General features: G+C 37.4%; 1 protein-coding gene across 3 annotated transcripts in view; it reads right to left on the reverse strand.

Moving 5' to 3' along the window:
- Positions 1-12,764, reverse strand: part of XRN1 (5'-3' exoribonuclease 1) — a 108,107-nt gene that overhangs the window by 50,106 nt on the left and 45,237 nt on the right. For all 3 annotated transcript variants that reach the window (XM_084751736.1, XM_084751735.1, XM_084751734.1), the window contains exons 20-23: positions 8,764-8,895; positions 7,433-7,595; positions 4,908-5,021; positions 2,011-2,109 (exon numbers count right to left, since the gene is read on the reverse strand). In XM_084751736.1, coding sequence (XP_084607862.1) covers positions 2,011-2,109; positions 4,908-5,021; positions 7,433-7,595; positions 8,764-8,895 — 508 coding nt within the window. The remainder of the gene's footprint in view (positions 1-2,010; positions 2,110-4,907; positions 5,022-7,432; positions 7,596-8,763; positions 8,896-12,764) is intronic.

Below are 12,764 nucleotides of genomic sequence, written 5' to 3' on the forward strand. Positions count from 1 at the left end.
ATTAAGACAAAGAAGTGGGACAGGAAATTATGATCAGAATATACTGTATATATACATATACAGAAAACAGAAAAAAATCTATTTTCAATGTAAAAATATATTAAGTGGCAGGACAGAAAAAAGAAAAGAAAAAAAAAAAAAGAAAAAACAAGTATCAGACGGGATACTTTTTAACGAGGAAGCAAACAATTTACAAATCCAGAACCAACTGGTACTAACAACCATATCTACTTCTTTATAATGTACATAGAAAGACTAACTTTTATTCATAGCCTAATATTTTGTAAGTTATATGAATATATATATATTTTTAATTTTATTTATTTATTTTTTATACTTTATTTTTGAGACTGTTTCCTGGAGCTCAGGTTGGCCCTGAACTTGCTATGTGCTTGAGGATGATCCTGAGCTTCTGATCCTCCTTGCTCCACCTCCTAAATGCTGGGATTACAAGCCTGGGCCACTAAGCTTGTCTATTCAGTGGTGGACACTGAACCCAAGGAGGCTCATGTATGCTAAACAACCACTCTACCAAATGAGCTACGTCCTCAGTCCCAATAATTTATATTCTTACTTTATGCTCACAGATGAATGTAGGAATATTTTTACCAACATATAATCAATTTCCTGGGATTGGTAAGGGATTAAATCAGCCACCATTATTTTATCGATCACATGTATCTACAATGATGCTCAAATAGGTAACTGTTTTTGGTAGGCTGCAATATCAAATTACTATTAAAATATATAAATATGTCAGTAGCCAAATGTGGTGGTTCATGTCCATAGCCCTAATATTTATATCGAGATGAGGACAGGAGGATCAGGAGTTCAAAGTTATCCTTGGCTACTCGGTCAGGCAAAGGCCAGGCTGGACTACACGAAACACTGTCTCAGCACTCACACAGACACTCAGAACATGTTGTTCAACAAGAATGCCATCAGATTTAGTAATAATACAATATAAAACAAGCTTGCTTTGCAAAGCAGATGAAAAGAATTAAAGTGGTATTTCTTAATTATAAGAAGTATCACTTTATTAATAAGCATTTAACTGTGTAGAGGCACATTCAGTCATGATAATTAGCACAGATTACTATCATGTAGTGCCCAGGGACAAATGTCCTATTTACATGGCTGCCATAGGTGTTCTGTTCCAAGTACTAATGGTACTCCATTTGAGAATTCTGAGCTGTGCTGCAATTAAGAAGTAAACTAAAATCATCAGTAATACCCTACAAAACACAAAAAGAAAACCTAAAATACTGGAGTAGAGAAAATGAGAGTGAGAGGAACATTTTGTGTGTTCTCTGTCTAAAAGAAACACAAGTTCTTCCCCCTTCACTGACTTTAAGACAAAGTCTCAGCTTATTCATCTGATGGCTTCAGAATATGTTGTCTAAATTCTTTCTATAATAGAGAGCTGACAGTAAGATTTTTAGGGACACCTCTGCATTCTATACCTAATGTTCCCTCAGGGTATGCCAATTCTTAATGCCTTAAATCTTGACAATCCAACATAAACACCAATTAATAATGTAATTTTTGTGATTTTTTTTTACTAAAGAATTACGTGTTTGTATATACAATTTCTATTCTAAAGATTAAACCTGGGTATTTAAACATGCTATGCTAATTGACATGAATTTTGGGGACTAGATTTGTACTTTCCCTTACATTTTCAGAGTATGTGTATTTTTCTGAGTGGGCATGCATACCACAGTACATGTGTGGAAGATAAACATGGTGTCATCCCTCTTCTTGAGTTTTTCCTTTTGTCGGGCAGGATCTCTGCCTGACATTCATCAACTAGGCTCAGCTGGCGGGCAAGCTAGCTCCACAGACCTGTCTTCCAGTACTGGCACTATAGCATGTGCCACTTAAGCCCAGTTATTATCTGTGGGTACTGGAGATTGCCCTTATACTTATATTCTTAAAATACTGAAATTAATTTTGAGGTAAGAAAAAAATCCTAGCATTAAAAAAGTTAATACCAACTATTGTACTTACATGCTGGTTCTGTATTAAAGGATCAAGATTTGGTTCCCATGGGATGCTGAAAACCACACGAATCCTACCTTCTGTAATCACGTCGCTTGAATCCTGAACCTGGGGGTGGGGTAATAACACTGTTTACTCTCTTTCATATATTCCTTTACTTTTCTCCTTATTTGCATTTTACTCTTCTAAAATTAGACAATGGAACTCTTCTTGTAATTTATAGCAGGATTTTAAAATACTGCAAGAGTGAGTCATTTCATATTTGCTTTAGTAGATATTAATCACATATAAACATTAACTTACTTATAGATAACTTCAAGTTACCAAAATGTTGCAAGTAATATTTGAAAACATTTACCTAGATTCACTCACTCTTAATACCATAAAGAATCTATCTTTAACATTTGTATACTACATGCATATTTACATATGAACAACAACAACAACAACAACAACAACAACAATTTCTACTAGCATTTTGGAAAAGAGTTTCAGTATGTATTTCTAGGTTAGCTTTGAACTCATTGTGTTGTTTAGGCTGGTCTCAAACTTGGTAACCCCCTGCTTCAGCTCCCTGAGTGCTGGGGATATAAGCATGCACTACAATCCTCAGTTCTTCTCAGTGCTCTGAGGATACCTAACAGACACCATGTTCTTTATCTCTAAGTATTTTAGTGCATATTCTTTTTGTTGCTGTTTTCTGTTTTTGTTTGTTTTTTGGAGACAGGGTTTCTCTGTGTAGCCTTGGCTGTCCTCTAACTCACAGAGATCATCCTGCCTCTGCCTCCTGAGTGCTTGGATTTTATTTTTTACTTTTTTATTTATTAATTTATTCATATTACATCTTAACTGTTATCCCCTCCCTTGTATCCTTCCATTCCTCCCTCCCTCCCATTTTCCCCTTACTCCCCTCCCCTATGACTGTGACTGAGGGGGACTTCCTCCCCCTGTATATGATCATAGGGTATCAAGTCTCTTCTTGGTAGCCTGTTATCCTTCCTCTGAGTGCCAATGGGCCTCTCTATCAAGGGGACACGGTCAAAATATGGGGCACCAGAGTTGGTGTGAAAATCAGTCCCTGCTCTCCACTCAACTGTGGAGAATGTCCTGTCCATTTGCTAGATCTGGATAGGGAGTGCTGGGATTAAAGGTATGCAACACCACGCCCAGTCTCCTAACAATGTTCTATGTAGAATTTTTTCCCCCCTCTCCAAGCTCGCATCAGATATTGAACCCAGTTGTCTGTCTTCTTGTTATTGAGGCAGGGCAATGCTACGTAGCCCAGACAGGCTTTAAACTCATCCTCCTGCCTCAGCCTCCCAAATGCCAAGATTGTAGGCACGTTCACACCCACTATTGTCCTTTTTGAAAAAGGATTTTGTTATGTTCCCAGCTCCTAGCTGTATATTGAACGTCCTATAATCTAGACTATATCCAGGCCATTTCTTGCTGTGCACCTTAAATTTGTTCCTCCCTTTTCATTCTGCCTTTCTCCTTCTTGTGTAATAGTGGAGCTTGAACTAGTGTGCTAGGCAAACACTCTTCCCCTTAAAGTTCCTCACTGTGTGGTGACGTTATCATCTGCCAGGATGTCCTATATGTGATGTGTCTGCATTAGGGCATCATATCTGCAAGTACACAACACCAATCTATCCCTGGCTGTTACTAAGTGATCACACTGTCACTATGCTGCTCAGCTTCTTATTATACAATTACAGTTTTTGTTTTCCTTGTAATTAATCAACAGTCTATGGAAAGACACTGTCTTCTTTCTTTCTTTCTTCCTTTTTTTCCGAGACAGGGTTTGTCTGTGTAGCTTTGGCTGTCTTGGAACTAGCTCTGTAGAACCACCTGGCCTCGAACTCACAGAGATTCGCCTGCCTCTGCCTCCCAGAGTGCTGGGATTATAAGTGTGTGCCACTGCACCCAGCATCATTTTTCCTTTTTATTATTACTATGCAATGATGAATTCTTGTTTTTCCCTCAGTAATTTCTAATTCATTACTGTACTAAATTATTCTGCTACTTAAACTAGTAAGACTTGGGGGTTGGAGAGATGGCTCAGAGGTTAAGGGCACTCACTCACTGACTGCTCTTCCAGAGGTCCTGAGTTTAATTCCCAGCAACTACATGGTGGCTCACAACCATCTACAATGTGATCTAATGATCTCTTCTGGCAGGTAGCATACATGCAGGCAGAGCAAAGTATACAATAATAATAAATAAATAAATCTAAAAAAAAAAAAAAGACCTGGCCAGTAGGAGCCCTCCCCCCTTCTTCCTACGCTGACTGACACGGCCTTGCATTCTTCCGAGTGCTTCTTACTTTCTGGCATCAGGTGTATGCAGCTCATTTTCTGTCTTACCCGCTCCAGACCTACAGTCAGATGCTCGAGGTCAAGGCCTGGGCACTATGTGTCTTCAATGCTCCCTGAGTGTCTGCTTCTTATTCTTTTGAAAAACAGAGCCAGAAAAATATGCATGTATATACACACAAACATGTGCCTATATGTGTATACATGCTTCAGAATTCCTAACAGTACCTCACATCTGTAGCCCACAGACGCTTATTTCCTCCTATTCCATACCTATATGCGCTTTTTGTGTATGAATTATTAAAAATAACAATATACTTAAAAACTCATTAGCCTTGTACCTGAAGTCTACATGAGACAATTTTATAATTGCTTCAGATATAACCCAAGAAAAAACAGTATTACAACACACAAGATTTTGAGTTCTTTTCCCACCTCCTGATCACCTGCTTATGAGTATGTGTTCTTAAATTACGTGAGTGATCTCTTTTTTACATTTCCCTTTTGGCATTACATTTTATTTTACACTTAAGATGAATAACTATATTAACATAAAAGAAAGAAAAAGTTAATAAAAAGATTGAAACTAACTTCTCCAGTGCAGCCATAATAAGGACTTCCCAGCATAAAGACCATACTTCTGGGAGGAAACAAATCATCCAATGTTTTGATACTGGAGAAACGAGAGTCAAAAGCTCGAATGTCCTATATAAAATGAAATATAAAAGTCAATCACCACAGCTAGTGTTCCTACAGCCCACATACCATGTTTTTTTCCTTATGGGATTAGATCTGTTTGTCTACAAATGTCAAATATGAAGATTTCTATACAACAATACCAAGATCTAAGACACACTGACTTGTTATTTATCATATTCTCTTCTAGGAACTTCACACATTATCTAGTTCATTTACTTCCTACACAGTCATTGGTGGCAGATGTTTACTACTAACCTCACTTTATGAAGACTGACGCGAAAGGGTGAATCTTGTCCAAGGTCACATAGCAAAAAAGCTACCTCAGGCAACCTGTACTCTTAATTACTAACTATAACTTATTTCCCAGACTACAGGGTTAGTACATATAGCGTTATTTATGCATGGGGTATGGTTAGATTTCAAGTACCTTCTATGCAATGTATGTCTGAAACCACAGTCAGTACCAAAACATACTTTTTTTTTTTTTTTAAATTTTTGAGACAGGGTTTCTCTGTGTAGCCCTGGCTGTCCTGGACTCACTTTGTAGACCAGGCTGGCCTTGAACTCACAGAAATCCGCCTGCCTCTACTTCATGAGTGCTGGGATTAAAGGCGTGTGACACTACATCTAGCTCTATAAATACTTTTTATACAGAGTTTACTTTATGCATTAGGTAACACTGAAAGATAACAGTAATAGAAGACTGTGAATGTGGTCTCTTCTCTTCAAAGTGTCTTGCACATTACTCACCTTTTCCCTTCATGTAATGATGTGACAATACAACACTGCCATGATGAAATGTGGTGAATGACTAGGAAGTTAGGAAATATAGGTGTATGCTCCAAGCTTAAAGTGCAGTACAGTAGTAAAACTAGTACTGCCCTTTACTTTCATAGATAGAACAGTCATCCTTACTATCTGTAACTGGACCATCCTCAGCATATGAGGAAAAAAAAAATCTCATCTTTTCATTTAAAAGGAGTATATTGTAACTGCCGGTAACACCACCCTTGCTCTTTGGAGTCATGTAGTGACTAACATAAATGTTACCATGCACCATGACACTGTCACAGCTGAGCTGGTGCTGAGATACTACTTCCCAGGTAATATTTTTAGACATTGGTTGAACGTAGGTGACTGAGGCTGTGAAACGCCAAGCCTTGACTAAAGAGTACCTATCGCCTCCTTACATTATTGGAGACTATGCAAACAAAGGCAAAGCCTTTAATATTCATTAGTTTATTTCTAGAAAAAGAAAAAAATTTTTAAAGAAAGGATATTGATATGTTGCCCATGATGGTCTAAATACACAATCTTCTGGCTTCAATTTCCCAAGTGCTAGGATTACAGCTAAGGCCAATATTTTTGAAGGATTAAAAAAAAAAAAAGTCAACATGTTAAGAATAAAGGGTGTATGTTCTAAAAAATTTATTCTAGAAAGTAAGTTCTTAAAAACTACTGAAAATAAAAATAAAAATAAAAATAAATTAAAAAATAAAAATAAGAACTACCACAAAATTGGCCAGGCATGGTAGTACATATCAGTAATCCCATACTCAGGAGGCACAGGCAGAGGGATCTCTGTTGAATTCATGGCCAGCCTGTTCTATATAGTGAGTTCCAGGACAGCCAGAACTACATAATTGAAAGACTCTGTCTCAAAAAAGCAAAAGCCAACCAACCAATCAACCAAATGAACAACAACAACAAAAAAACCTATAACACAAAATCAAAACCATGTTCCCTACCTGTACCACGCTGAGAGAGCATGGATAGTCCTAATACAGAATAATATTGACAAATTAAAACCCCGCAAACCAGACGAACAAACCACTAATTTAGTGAGTGTGTTGTGTGAGGGGACACTTGTAGGAGCTGCTTCTCCTCCTGCCTCAGGGCTGCAGGACTGGCCTCAAGCGTGGCTCTTCTGGAGATAGAACTCAGGTCATCAGACCTGGCTGCAAGCACTCTGACCTGCTGAGTCATTTGGGAAGCCCCCAAATAATATATTTTTTGAATTATGTTAAGTACCTTATTACACATTGCTAAATGACTATTCTATTCGTAAATAAATATGAATTATTGCGATGTCTTTTCCCTTTGTTTTTCTTTTTTTGTGATGCTGATTCTTCAAACACCTAGGACTTTATGAATGCTAGGCAAATATTCCACTGAGCTGTATCTCTAGTACTTTAAAATTTTTACTTTTAAGACACATTCTTGCTAAGTTGCCCAGGTGCCTAGGCTGGCCTTGAACTCGCTATTCGGCTTAGATAGACCTTGAACCTGTAATCGTTCTACCTCAACCTCCAAGCAGCCGGGATTAAAGCCCTGACCTTGCTGGAAGGATTTTTTGTTTTTAATACAATGTGTAACAATGTACATTAGGAGAAAATTGAGATTTGGCGGAATCTTACCTTAACAATAGTTTGATAAACAAATGGAAGAGTTTGTTTTGACCACTGTTTTTCTAGACGAACTTCACCATTTTGATTGATTTGATATTTACGACCTGTGAGCAACTGAGCATACACAACAGCAGATGTTTCATTTATTATTATTCCTTTTCTTCTTAGATATCTAAAGGAAGAATACAAAAGGAAGCTATATATGTAGAAGTATGCATGCAGTCCAGGTGATAATGCATTAATAAACCAATTACTTACAATCAATATCAATTACCTATATAGACTGCAAATAAGTGCACAGCAGTTCTCAACACCCTATAAAATAGTGGCTGTCAGCCTTCGTAATACTGTGACCCTTTAATACAATTCCTTATGCATTTTCATTGCTACTTCATAACTGTAATTTTTCTACGTTATGAATTGTCATGTAAATACCTGTGTTTTCCTATGGTCATAGGTGACCCCTGTAAAAGGGCTATTTGACTCCCAAAGGGGTTGCAATTATAAAACCTTTCATAGTATTGATTTTAGTCTGTGGCCCATTTCTCATTGTCTGACTAAGTAAGAAATCAGTCTGTAAAAACTCCAGAACTTCACATTCAAGGAAGGCTAGACACAAAAAAAATTAAACACAATAAAAATTTTAAATGTAAAAGAAAGTGTAAAAAAGGCACCATGGAACTCAACAGAGGAGTATTTTAAGTATGCTACTCATTGCAAAGGCTCGTTTGTTTCACTTATATGTGCTACAAACTTTTCATAAATAGCTACTTTATCCTTACTGATTCTTTTGGTTTTCAATTAAAATTTGCACTCCAATCTTTTCTTTTTTTTTCCTCGAGATGGGGTCTCTCTGTGTAGCCTTGGCTGTCCTCAAACTCAGTGATCCTTCTGCCTCTGCCTTGTGACTACTGGGATTAAAGCTGTGTACCACCATGCCTGGCTTTTTTTTTTTTAATGGCTTTAGGGATTGAGTTCAGGCCTTGAACATACTGAGCTATATCCTAGCCCCATACACTTTTTTATCTGCATTTCCTAGGCATGTAAATACATCAGCCTCACAATCCTCCTGCCTCAGCTTCCTGAATGTGGTAATTAAAGTTGTAGGCCATCATGCTCAACTAGATTATTTTTTTTAATGTATTCATTTAATGTGTATGGTTATTTTGCCTTTATCTTGTGTCTGTGTACCATGTTTGTGACTGGTGCCTGTGGAGACCAGAAGAGGGCATCGATGCCCTGGGACTAGAGCCCCAGGTGGATGCTGATCATGCTGGGTCTCAGCGCTGTTAAGAGAAGCCAGTGCTTTAGCCTCTGAGCCATGTCTCTACGGCACTTACTGTTCTGAAATTCCTTGTATTTCTTTAGTCCAGTTCGACTGTTCTTTATCTGCAAGTTGAACGACTTTAGATGGTGGAGCAGTTTTCCCCAAATAAACCTTCTGTGTTCCTGGAGGTTCTTCCAAGCAAAACCTTAAGAATGAAAACAAAGTAAAAATTACACAAGCCCAAACTTGCTTTAATGTAGAGTTTTTGTAGGATTATTGTCCATAGTAAAAAAATTTTGCATGGTACAATTGCAAAACCAAAACCCCCAAACCCAAACCTTTTCTTGATACAATACTAATAAAGTAGAGAATAGAGATGTGTGGATATTTCTATTGCTGAGCATGTTGGTATATCCCTGGATACCCAGCAACTTGAAGACCTGAGGGAAAAGGATGTCTTGTGTCCATGAATTTGAAACCAGCCTACACAAGACAACAAGCCCTCTCTCACTTCAACAAAAGATCAGATACTTAGGTATAAATATAAAAAGATGCATATATCACCTGTATAATAAAAAGATAAAACACTAACAAATCAAATATTTAAATAACAGAGGGTATTGTATTTATGGATTAGTAAAAGTATCAAACTTTCCCAAATTAACCTATACGTATACTTTTTTTTTTGTTTCTTGTTTTTAAGGTTTTCCTCCCTTCCTCTTTCCGCGTCTCTGTCCCATCTCTCTTTCAAGACAGAGGCCAGCTATGCAGTACAGGCTAGCCTTCAACCTTACATAGCTGTGTAGTACAGGCTAGCCTTCAACCTTACATAGCTGTGCGGTACAGGCTAGCCTTCAACCTTACATAGCTGTGCGGTACAGGCTAGCCTTCAACCTTACATAGCTGTGCGGTACAGGCTAGCCTTCAACCTTACATAGCTGTGCGGTACAGGCTAGCCTTCAACCTTACATAGCTGTGTAGTACAGGCTAGCCTTCAACCTTATAAAGCTGTGCATTACAGGCTAGCCTTCAACCTTACATAGCTGTGCAGTACAGGCTAGCCTTCAACCTTACATAGCTGTGCAGTACAGGCTAGCCTTCAACTTTACATAGCTTGGTCTAGTCTTGAATTTGTAGAGATCTTCAATATTTCAGAAGCACTGGGATAATGAGTGTAAGCAATTATGTTCTTTAGATTTAATAAAATTTCTATAAAATCCTTTCAATATTAATAGATATAGAACCACCTTTCTTAAAAAGGAAACAAATGAGAACAACTAAAACCATTTTTAAATGGTTTTAGAAAAAAAAATAGTTTAAGAGGAAAACTCAAATGAATCACTTTGATGTTATTAAGACTTGGAACACAGTTATAGTAATCAAGAAATTGGCATAAAATGAGTCCATAAATACAAATATGCTAGAGAAGTAGAAAAACATGCACACAAACAGACTCAGCTTTAAACAATGTTTGTTATTATTAAAGTGTAAAAGCTTGCATGTATGTATGTGCCCTGCGTGCATGCCTAGGGCCTGAAGAGGCCAGAGAGGCTTTGTATCCCTGGACTGGAGTTAGGGGTGGTTGTGAGCTGCTGAGTTGGTGCTGGAAACCAAACACAGGCCCTCTGTAAGAGCGCACATGCTTTTAACTGATGAGCCATCTCTCCAGCCGCTGTAACTTTTGACTAATGCAATCCAACAAAGCAAAGATAAATCTTTCACAAATGATGTAGCAACTGATTCATACATAAATATATTACACAATCTAAACTTGTAAAATTATGCATAAATCATTTAAAATAGGTCAATGACTTAATGTAAAAGATAGTAAAACCATAAAGCATTTCAAAGGAAATATTAGCAACCTGGACTACATCAAAAACTTTACTGATCCAAAAAGGAATCAAGATTTCTCACAGAAAGAATACACCTTCTTCTCTGCACCCCATGGAACCTTCTCCAAAACTGATCACATCGTAGTTCACAAAGAAAGCCTCAACAGATACAAGAGGATTGAAATCATACCTTGTATCCTATCAGATCATCATGGGCTTAGGCTGCAATTCAACAACAACAGAAATAACAAAAAGCCTACACGTATGTGGAAACTAAACAACTCTCTGCTAAATGACACCTGGGTCAGGGAAGAAATAAAGAAAGAAATCAAGGAGTTTCTGAAATTCAATGAAAATGAAGGAACAACATACCCAAATTTGTGGGATACACTGAAAGCAGTGCTAAGAGGAAAATTCATAGCACTAAGTGCCTTTAAAAAGAAATTGGAAGCATCGCACATAAACACCTTAACGACACAACTGGAAGCCCTAGAAAAAAAAGAAGCAGAAACACCCAAAAGGAGTAGACGCCTGGAAATAATCAAACTCAGGGGTGAAATTAACAAATTAGAAACTAAAAAAACAGTCCAAAGAATCAACAAAACCAAGAGCTGGTTCTTTGAGAAAGTCAACAAGATAGACAGACCATTAGCCAAACTAACTAAAAGGCAGAGAGACAGTATTGTAATCAACAAAATCAGGAATGAAAAGGGAGACATAACAACAGACACTGAAGAAATACAAAGAATCATAAGATCCTACTTTGAAGGCATATATGCCACAAAATTTGAAAATCTAAGGGAAATGGACGATTTTCTTGATCAATTTCACTTGCCAAAGTTGAGTGAAGAACAGATAAACAAGCTAAATAGTCCCATTTCCCCTACAGAAATTGAAGTAATCATTGATAGTCTCCCAACCAAAAAAAGCCCAGGGCCAGATGGCTTCAGTGCTGAATTCTACCAGACCTTCAAGGGCGAGTTAATACCGATACTCTTCAAGCTACTCCAAAAGATAGAAAGGGATGGAACATTACCAAACTCATTCTATGAGGCCATAGTCTCATTGATACCTAAACCTCACAAAGACTCAACAAAGAAAGAGAATTTCAGACCAATTTCTCTGATGAACATCGATGCAAAAATACTAAATAAAATACTTGCAAAACGAATACAAGAGCACATCAGAGATATCATTCATCATGACCAAGTAGGCTTCATTCCAGGCATGCAGGGATGGTTTAATATACGGAAATCCATCAATGTAATCCACCACATAAACAAACTGAAAACAAAAAACCACATGATCATCTCTTTGGATGCAGAGAAAGCATTTGATAAAATCCAACACCCATTCATGTTTAAAGTTTTAGAGAGATCGGGAATACAAGGCACTTTCCTCAACATAATAAAGGCTATATATAGGAAGCCAATAGCCAAAATCAAAGTAAATGGTGAGATACTCAAGGAAATTCCTCTAAAATCAGGAACAAGGCAAGGCTGCCCACTCTCTCCATATCTCTTCAATATAGTACTCGAAGTTCTAAGCCAGAGCAATAAGACAACATAAGGAGATCAAGGGTATTCAAATGGGACAGGAGGAAGTCAAATTATCCCTATTTGCAGATGATATGATAGTCTACATAAGTGACCCTCAAAATTCCACCAGAGAACTCCTACAGCTGATAAACACCTTCAGCAAATTGGCTGGATACAAAATTAACTCAAAAAAGTCTGTAGCCTTCCTATACACAAATGACAAGCTTGCAGAGGAAGAAATTAGGAAAACTACACCCTTCTCATTAGCCACAAGTAATATAAAGTACTTAGGAGTTACTCTTACTAAACAAGTGAAGGACCTGTTTGAAAAAAATTTCAAAACCCTAAAGAAAGAGATTGAAGATGACATGAGAAGATGGAAGGATCTACCTTGCTCATGGATAGGGAGAATTAACATAATAAAAATGGCCATCCTACCAAAAGCAATCTACAGATTCAATGCAATCCCTATCAAAATACCTACACAATTTTTTAAAGACATTGAAAGTTCAATTCTGAACTTCATATGGAAAAACAAAAAACCCAGAATAGCTAAAACAATCTTGTACAATAAAAGGTGCTCTGGAGGAATCTCCATACCTGATCTCAAACTGTACTATAAAGCAATAGTAATTAAAACAGCATGGTACTGGCACAGCAACAGGCTGGTTGATCAGTGGAATCGAATCGAAGACCCAGAT

This window comes from Acomys minous (genome assembly GCF_964271855.1).
Source record: "Acomys minous genome assembly, chromosome: 13".
Taxonomy (NCBI): domain Eukaryota; kingdom Metazoa; phylum Chordata; class Mammalia; order Rodentia; family Muridae; genus Acomys; species Acomys minous.